The sequence below is a fragment of the Schistocerca cancellata genome, chromosome 2, assembly GCF_023864275.1.
Source record: "Schistocerca cancellata isolate TAMUIC-IGC-003103 chromosome 2, iqSchCanc2.1, whole genome shotgun sequence".
NCBI lineage: Eukaryota > Metazoa > Arthropoda > Insecta > Orthoptera > Acrididae > Schistocerca > Schistocerca cancellata.
In genome coordinates this window covers 1049705422-1049715370 of record NC_064627.1, presented here as the reverse complement: position 1 = coordinate 1049715370, position 9949 = coordinate 1049705422, and the positions used below count along the sequence as shown (strand labels likewise).

The 9949-nt window shown below is 39.9% G+C and overlaps 1 protein-coding gene across 1 annotated transcript; it reads left to right on the top strand.

Moving 5' to 3' along the window:
• The first annotated feature begins 986 nt into the window (after positions 1-986).
• Positions 987-6812, top strand: LOC126149445 (uncharacterized). Its single transcript, XM_049915816.1, has 2 exons — positions 987-1090; positions 6320-6812. The coding sequence occupies exons 1-2, from the start codon at positions 1042-1044 to the stop codon at positions 6769-6771; spliced, it is 501 nt and encodes a 166-aa protein (XP_049771773.1). The 5' UTR covers positions 987-1041; the 3' UTR covers positions 6772-6812.
• Positions 6813-9949: the final 3137 nt, after the last annotated feature.

Below are 9949 nucleotides of genomic sequence, written 5' to 3'. Positions count from 1 at the left end.
GTCATGGAGGCAGCAGCGTTTCAGCCGAATACCTCACGGGCTGGCAAATTCAAGAGGGAGTGCAGCTGCGAATATCTGGGAGTTTTTCTTACAACCAAGGGAAAGCTCACGGAAAAACCGGTGAGAACTGAGGGATGGGATCTATTTTAACATAATTCAGGGACAATGAGCCCAGACAAAACACTGAAAGCACCTGTGAAAGTCTTTTGATTTATCTACATACAAAATGAAGCTGACAACTTATTCGGCATATGCAGTGTACTTGTATCGTGATGAGTGAAATAAAGACGTTTACCGCGAACATATTTCGTTATGGTTGAGGAAAGACTACAGGTTACATCTGGTTCTTGTTTATTTGGCGACAACAATTTCAATTTGTTTGGTAGATCACCTGTAGTGACATGATGAATTTTTACAGTTGGACGTCAAAGGAAGGGCAAAAGGTCTTCACATATTCTGAACAGTAAATCCATCTCTCGTAAAGATTAACCCAGTCATCTGGGAAGCATAGCTGTAAATTATAGCAATAATATACCTGGAAAAAGGAGTATCTAACACTGGACCATTTCTTGCCTGTTTGAGATGTACCGGTACTTAAATAGTAGGTATGTGTAAATGACTGCCGGAATGAGGCTGCGTCCAGAAACCGGTGCAGACTAGCAGCTAGCAGTTTGGAATTGCACAACCACTGTATCAAGAGAGAAACGCTGTACAGTCGTATAACGTAACTGGATTTACTTATTAGCACCTGGCTATCTGTCGCAGATGGAAATCAGACTACCCAAGCTCTCAAAGCCTCTTGTTACTTTATCTAAAGAGAGACTATGAAGCTACTCTCGAACTTATCGAATGTTTTCCGAGCGTTGCTGCATTAAAAGCTTAATTTTACACATGCGTCAGTGAATGACGCAGCACAGTTCCGCTGAAGAAGCAACCGACGGACGTCACACCTGCTGATCTCCGAGTATATAAGGTGGTGGCAGCGGTCTAAGAACCATCAGATACCTTCCTTCCTTGTGTAGACGCTCAAGGACAGTCGCGATGCTGAGACACGCCTTGGCTCTGTTGCTGATCGCAGCTGTTGGTAGTGGTAAGTGGTCCGCTGTCTCAATCTTCTGTGAATTATTGTGACTATCTAGAAGCAAGTTATGTGCATATTGTTGTACCATATAAATAAGATTCAGCAAACTGTTATGAAAATACACAGCAGCGAAATTTCAGTTGTATTCTTGGAACGGTAGTTTAGTACATTTTTAATACCGCAGTGCGTTTCAGTTGACGTTACTTATTTCAATGTTTTAGATAACTTGATGTTTGATTAGGGCCCTTAAGCTCTCTCACGCATCGGAAGGAAACACATTTTCATATAACACATCTTTTCATATAACAACTACCAACAATTTATGGAAGTATAATACCACACTATATTAAAAACAATGTAAACTTAAAACATACAGAAAAAAGGCAAAATTTAGAACAGAAAGAGGTCGAGACAGAGAGAGAGAGAGAGAGAGAGTTAAGAGAGATAACACATGTTCCAGACAAAAATTTTTGTTTCTGTAGTAAGAAATACAGTTTCAGTCTCCGTTTATTCCAAGCTGCGTTCCATTAAATTTAAAACCATAGCTTCTCTCATTTTAGTCTATAACAGAACGCTTTCTACACTTGAATTGACGTAAACACTTGAGACGTGAACAGACATGAATCGTGGGTTTGATTCGAAAGGGGGGAGGGGAGAGATGTGTTTTTCCATCTATACTCCGTAAGACACCTTGCCGTGTGTGGTGGAAGGTACTCTGTGTACCCCTGACGACTTTTACCTCCCCCTTCTTCTATCCGAGTCGCGAATGAGGGAGGGAGGGAGGGAGGGACGACTGCTGATAAGCCTCCGTCTCAGCTCGGATGCCTCTAATCTTATCTTCGTGCTCTTCTCGCGAGATAGGCCTACACGAAGAAGGAATCAATATACCGGTTGACTCCTCCAGGAACGTTCACTCTCGGAATTTTAACAATAAACCACACCATGATGCAGAATGATTCTGTTGCACCGCATGCCGCTAAAATTCGCTGGGCGTCTTAGTGACACTTTCGCGCTTACCAAATGAACCTGTAACGAAATGCGTTGGCCTTCTGTGGATGTCCTGCTGACTGGCAATATTCAGATATTTTTCGTTCCGTTGGGCCCGCAGCATAGTACATGTCAGTATAAGGCATTATGAAACTGAATGCTCCAAACTGAGCTCCAATAAGGTAATACATTTCTTTAAATATTTTACACAACGGGTCTGTTTCGGTTTATTAGCATTATCAAGCGAACTACGAAAGTAACATTGGTAAGATCATCTATATGTAAATCAGGTCTGTTTTATGTTTACAATTCCATTGGTACTTAAGTCTAGTTGGAAATGACTACCATATTGCATCTCTGGATTTTTTTTTTCTTTTTTTGGTATATCTTGGTAAGGATATTACTTTTTGTAGCTACAAAACGTAAAAATACGTTCTTGTCAGACTTTTTGACAGTTGTTTACTACGATGCTGTGTGTTTACAAAGCATATAAAGCTTACCTGGGATGATGTTACGTTACGTTCTTCTTAGTTGCCTTTCAATTATATCTATGGTCTTTGTAAATTTTGTTTTCTGTGAGACTATTTATTTTCGTATTCGACTACGTCGAGCACAACCAAAATCTCAGAATATGCCACTTCTGGAATATACAAAATCACTTGAGACGGTTCCCACAATTTATATACTGGCCAAACCGGACGAAAGGCAGATTTAAAGAACGCATTAGAAACAGTGACAGTAGTCCTTCAAGCTTCTATTTACATAAGAAAACTCAACACCACAAAGCTAAGAAGATAGAAACTGCGTTAGAAAGATTACACAAAATACCGGAAGGACTTACCATGAACATTCTCGAAGAACTGGAAATTTATTTCATACGGGAAAATAACCGTACGAAATTCTAAATTAGCACACAAATTTTAAACTTAAATACCGTTTCGAAAATTTTATTTACACTCTTGTCTGTTCGTTCCGTGGAGGTCAGGTAAGTACTGAGGACAGGCCAAAAAGTGGAAGGCCATCAACTGAAACCCACAACACATATCAGGTTATCGTTAACGAGATTTTGAGGAATGATCGACGAAAAACATGTGAGGAAATTGCATATGAGGCCAGAATGTCTGTCATTTCAATTCACAGAATTTTAACTCAAAAGTTAAAGATGAGTAAAATTGCTGGCGGATTGGGTCCGCATGATATGAGTGAGTGAAGAGCAGAAAGCAGCTCGCAAAAGACTCGCAGAAGAAAGCTTCAGCACTATCGAAAAGAAGGTTCTTATCGAATAGAAGCCGAACGGTTTCTGAAAATGACTGTTGCATTTGATGAAACCTGGAATAGAGATCTTGAGACAGAGCTGAAGTCTTTGTCTTCACATTGGAAAAGTTCCGACTCTCCACGCCCAGTAAGATTCCGCTGCCAACAATCAAAGTTTAAACTGATGATGACCTTTGAGTATGACATGAATGTAGTTATAGCTACAGAGTGCCTCGGGGGAAAATCGTAGCAGGCGCCTACTGCTAACTGTTTCTGCAAACTGAATCCTAAAATTCATCACGGAACGCCTGACACACTTGCAGCTGGTTTCCTCATTTAGCACGATAATTTTTCAATGTACTCATTCGGTCCTATCTCGTAGGGATCCCCTGCCCCATAGCAACACTCAATTTTTAAAATGTATAACAGACTCAAAATAAACTACTGTACCCAGGCCAGAGAACGAAATACAATCTTGCTCCAAGGGCGAAAATTCTCACATGAAAGCTAACTCCAAATTATGGTACTAAGTCCGGCCAATGAAGCAGTTATAGTTCACCGATAATATTATCAGATGCAAAAAATATCCAATACATTTTAAAAATTCAACAAAGCGACCAAATATTTTCACAAGCTCTTAAAATAATTTAGAGTTTATACTCAGAATCCGTGACATTCTGTCCCTTATTTCACGATAGAGCAAATGAGCTCTCCTTCTATGAAATTTTTTTCTAAAAATAGAAATAGGAGACGGCAGAGGGGCGTTGTGTAGACAGTTTAAAAAAGGATTTGTTGCATCTTCTAAGTGTTCTGCCAGTAAAACTCAGAACGAATTTAAGACAACAACGTTAACCAGAAAGATGTAAATCTTCAAGAAGGATCCAGATAGATGCACAAGCACTCTAGCAGAAAATGTGAAAAGAGATGTGATTTCAATTAGTCTACGGTTCACCTTCTCAACAACATCATCTACCTGATGACACGGTTTTTCAGATTACTGCGAGTGAGTGATACCTTATGACGACACAAAAACATTTCTTTTGTCGACAGTGAAAACCTTCCAGTCAGCAGTCACGTGACCATGCTCAATGAAAATCGACTTTTCAAATTTATTTTTTGTTAGTCTACAGTCTGAAGCAGTGTACTATGTTCGGTTTTTAGTTACATTTCCGCCGTAAATATCGAAACCGCACGCGTTATACAAAAACAACTATCTCAAAACTGCAGCCACGAATAGACACACGACACAACAATGTCTCTTACTCATTTCTCTCCAGACACTTCACGTAACGATACATTTCTTAAGCTCGATCCCTCTCGCATGTCGTTACACAGATTACAGTATTCAACCTCTTCAGGTTCCATTGTCCTCAGTCAGCCTATGAAATGAGCGATTTCTACGATTTTTCGGAGAAACTAATGAAGCAAACAACATAAATATTTTTGTACAGTATTTATTGGTTATTGGACTAAATTATCTGATTTTTTAAAGAAATTCTGTCATTAGCAAGGCTCCCACGCTCTGTTCCAGTCCTGCACTCTGCAAATCTTATGAAATAAAAAAGTAAACCATTTTATTAATCTATAGGATATGGTGCATGGACTAATATCACTGTTTTTTGAGATCTTTGTTAGTGCTCGCGCAGTCCATTCCGTCAGCTTGAAATATACTGTATCTAAAGTTGATGGAATGGAATTCGGGCACGCTAACAAAAATATCTTACTGGAATTTGGCTGGATTATTCCTCAGGCATGTGCACAAGGAGTAGTAGGCTAATTTTTTTATTTTATTTATTAGATATTGCGAGAAACATGACCAAAATCACACGACACAACATCTCTGTTTCAAATGGCCCCATTTTGTTATTATTCCGTGCAGACTGTTCTATAGATCGAGAAAATTATTTTTTGATTTCTGATAAATATGCAGACTGCAGGACTTCTGTTATGGCCACATCTCTTTTTGGACAGAACATGTGACAATTGAATTTCGTAAAAAAATAAATAAATAAACAGAAAATGCTGTCCAGTAACCAGTAAATAATATGCAAAATGATTTAAGTAGATTTCTTCTTTAGTTTTTCGAAAATAAAATCGTAAATGTCGCTTATTTCATAGGCTAACTGAGGAGAATTGGCCTTAATGTATATTGCAATTTTGTGTTATGTTCGTAGAAATGAGTAAAACCACATACTAATGAATGTGTAAGTACACAACATGGGGGACAATTTGATAAACTTTAAGTGCGGAATGTATACAGGGAACAAATTACAAAACCTATAGCATAGCAACTCTCTCCTGCAATAAAAAAAAAGCAGTGCATCATAACATATTACTGTTCCGTATGTGAAATAGTTACAGACAATTATAGAACGACAGCTTACATCATACCAAGAAAGCAACAGACTGGAGAGAGATACTATTTCTACTGCCTTCCTAAGCGGTCGTTCCTATCAAGAAATATATCCGTCTTGCAAGTGGCTTTTGAGCGAACTTTCGAGGAAGAGAAGTTTCATTGTAAAATTTATTCTGATAATTGTTTTTACCCTTGTTGTTGGAACTACGCTCTGTTATTCAGTCGAATCATAATACGTCGCCGCGCGGGATTAGCCAAGCGGTCACAGGCGTTGCAGTCATGGACTGTGCGGCTGATACCGGTGGAGGTTTGAGTTCTCCCTCGGGCAAGGGTGTGTGTGTTTGTCCTTAGGATGATTTAGGATAAGTAGTGAGTAAGCTTAGGGACTGATGATCTTAGCAGTTAAGTCTCATAAGATTTCACACACATTTTGAACATAATACGTCACTTAAAACAATTGTAGTCTTTTGCTTCCCTTCAAAGTTATAATCGTCATTTAGCAAGTAGTCCCGTATGTGGCTGTAAATACGGCAGCCGACAGATAATTTTAGTGTTTGTTTCAGCCTGTTGTGCTACGTTACATTCTAGTCACACTAGATAGCAGCTGGCTGCCACTTAATGATGACGTGATGTGTTTTCAGCTTCGTACCCGAAGATCACGGTGCTGTTCCAAGACCCGGCGGACTACGCGGGCGAGATGAAGTGCTGCATGGGCGCCTTCAACACCCCACACAACTACACGGGCGCCTACCAGGTGAACGCGCTCTACCTCAGCAGCCACGTGCGCAACTACGACACTCTGGAGATAGGCCCGGAGCAGCAGAACATCAGGATCACCATGAGCGAGACTCCGTATGGCGTGTCCGACTGGAAGGTCGTGGCCACAGCCACCTACTCGGAAGTAGCCGAACCTCTCCAGCTCCTCAGGGTGCCTATCAGCTACAAGACCGATCCGTCCAAATATTACCTGTTCGAAATCTCGTACGGTGGCAGCTACACATACCCTACATATTCATCTATCGATATATCTGCTGGTCCTTACAAGACAAGCTACAACGCCTTTATACTGGGTATCGACTACGAGAAAGCATGAATGTACTGAATACTGAGTTACAATAAATCAACCTATTTATATTTCTTTGTTTGTTTTGGAAATATTTGCAGAAATTAGTTCCTGCATCATTCCCATTCTATTAATTTGTATCTGATTCTATAATAGTGAGTATGAACACAGATCTTCATTACGTACTGTCTTTCTCTCATGAGTAAAACCAGATAGGCAGCTGCTTATGCCGAATTTAAACCCCCCATTGTGGCGCCGCGGGCACATGACGTGGTAAATCATTAAAGCTACCTTACATGCATTAACACGACGTCTGGGAAGTTGTATATCGGAAATGGCGGAGCTGTTCTAGTGAGCGTGTATGGAATGTGATTGAAGGACGGTGAAACCACGAGTGGCCATTAGAGTGTAGGACATCCACACTTTATCAAAGAACGTAGAGGTCGGAGGATTACCTGCTCTCTGAACACATCTCATTAGACATTGACGAAACACAGTATATACAGTTCCACACAGTAACTGAAATGACACCATTAATAGACTTCGATCAGAAATCGGTAGCTAAGGGAGAATATTCAAAATTTCTAGGTGTATGCATTGATGAGGGGTTGAATTGGAAAAAAACACACTGAGAATCTGCTGCAACTTTTGAGTTCAGCTACTTATGCTATTAGGGTCATTGCAAATTTTGGCGATTTGCATCTCAGTAAATTAGCTTACCACGCCTATTTTCATTCTCTGCTTTCGTATGGCATCATATTCTGGGGTAACTTATCATTGAGTAAAAGAGTGTTCATTGCACAAAAGCGTGTAATCAGAATAATCGCTGGAGCTCATCCAAGATCATCCTGAAGACACTTATTTAAAGAGCTAGAGATCTTCACTGTAGCTTCACAATATATATATTCACTTATGAAATTTGTTATTAACAACCCGAACGAATTCAAAAGTAATAGCACTGTACATGGCTACAACACTAGGAGAAAGGATCATCTTCACTACTCAAGGTAGAATCAAACTTTGGCTCAGAAGGGGTAAATTATACTGCCACAAAAGTCTTTGGTCACCTACCTAATAGCATCAAAAGTCTGACGGACAGCCATATAGCATTTAAAAGGAAATCAAAAGAATTTCATAGTGGTAAATCCTTCTACTCATTAGATGAATTTTAGGATATAGTTAGTGGGCAATTTCCCAAACCTCCAACCCCCCCCCCCCCCCACAAAAAAAAAATATTAAGTGTCATGTAATATTTTGTGTAGTGTAATATCTTGTATAGACACCTTTTATTAACCTGACACGTTCCACATCATTACGAAGTGTCGTATTCATGATCTATGGAACAAGTACTAATCTAATCTAAACGTTGTTAAACAATGCACAGCGCACGACCCCTACAAGTACCAACGTTCACCCAGCGACATAAATAACTACGATAGCATTGGACATGGCGGCATGAACATTGTAATAGTGTTCCCCAGTATGCTTAACAGCATTTATTGTAACACAATGCCGATGGTCGTGTCAGGTGTGTGTGTGTGTGTGTGTGTGTGTGTGTGTGTGTGTGTGTGTGTGTGTGTTTTTTTCATGTGGTTATCATGTGCGATGAAATGCGAAATAAAAGTGCCACATCCATGATTTGGGATCCAAACATACCAAGAAAGAATATCAGACCAGGGATTGAAAGTGAACTGACCAGCTTTGGCAGTTTGGCAATGGTGAACGGTTTGGGGATGATGATCAGGGCTTTGACTTTCGGAGGAACCCAGATCCAATCCGTCAAGTGTCAACTACCAAGTAATTCTAATCAGATTATAAACACTTTGTGCCAGATTCCTCTGGATATCTATCAAAGACCTGTCGGCATGCCACTTGAAATCACTGCTTTATTGCGATCCAGAGGTGGAGTGAAACGCTGTTTAGCGGGTGGTTGTAATGTTTTTGTGACATATTCTGTGACAGATACCCCAAGCGTTGGATTGAAAGGCGAGGTGCAACTGCATGGCTACCTCGTTCCTCTTTTAACGTACCTACACTCTACGGTTTATGTAAAGTTTTATTGTGACACTTGAACATAATTTTCCGCTGTTAGTGGAAACAAGGCATCGAATCCGAAGATAAATGCTTAGGCATAGAATGTAGATAGTTGCAACCTGAGTATTCGGTACTGCGTACAAATACGACCGAAATGTAAAACACGGTAATAAATCAAGGTTTCACAGCAGTAGGCCATAAATTTGACTGCCAGAATATGGTTTGAATGACTTATGATTGCAGAATAAATAGATCGTCAGCAAAGAAACGACCAAAAGTTAATTTTGATATGGTTGTAAGGACTTTGAAATCACGTAAATATCGTGCAAGAAAGACAATACAGCAAATGGACTAATTGCACCAACGCTAACTTACATGTAAAAGAAACGTGTGACATGATCACTAAGGACATTAATTTGGAATTTGATGATGTTAGCTACCGTAACGACTACCAATAAACAAACAGTGGCTAACAAAACTTTACGGAAACTGTACTGCTACGTAATTCACAATAATGCCACCTGTTTCAAAAAATCCCTAAACGTGACATAAACTGGTCATCATTATTTACTTATTACTTTCCAAATGATTGCGTCTCAGATTAATGCCGTAATAACTTCCGTTCATGGCAACACCTATTTTCGGTACTAATGTTGCGTGGTCGTACAAATTCATCGTTTACAAAATACAACGTAAAATTCCAAAACTACTTTGAGTACAACAAAGCCAACACACTTATGTCATTAAAGTGAATTACAGTTAAAACGTTTTTAATTTAAGTTGGTTGTCTGCAGTGGGAGTGCATTACTGTCTGAACCACTACAGTTATTAATGTTTCTGAACATAGTAAGTGCTCGATTGGAAATCAACTGTAAATTTCATTAGTTTTGGCTTCTTTTGGCTGTTCCTTTCACTTGTGATTGTTTCGGGTTCAAATGTCTCTGAGCACAATGGGACTTAACATCTGAGGTCATCAGTCCCCTAGAACTTAGAACTACTTAAACCGAACTAACCTAAGGACATCACACACATCCATGCCCGAGGCAGGATTCGATCCTGCGACCGTAGCGTCACGCGGTTCCAGGCTGTAGCGCCTAGAACCGTTCAGCCACTGGGGCCGGCGACTGTCTCGGGGTTTATGGTGAAAGGATAGGACTTTGCTGATCGTTAACGA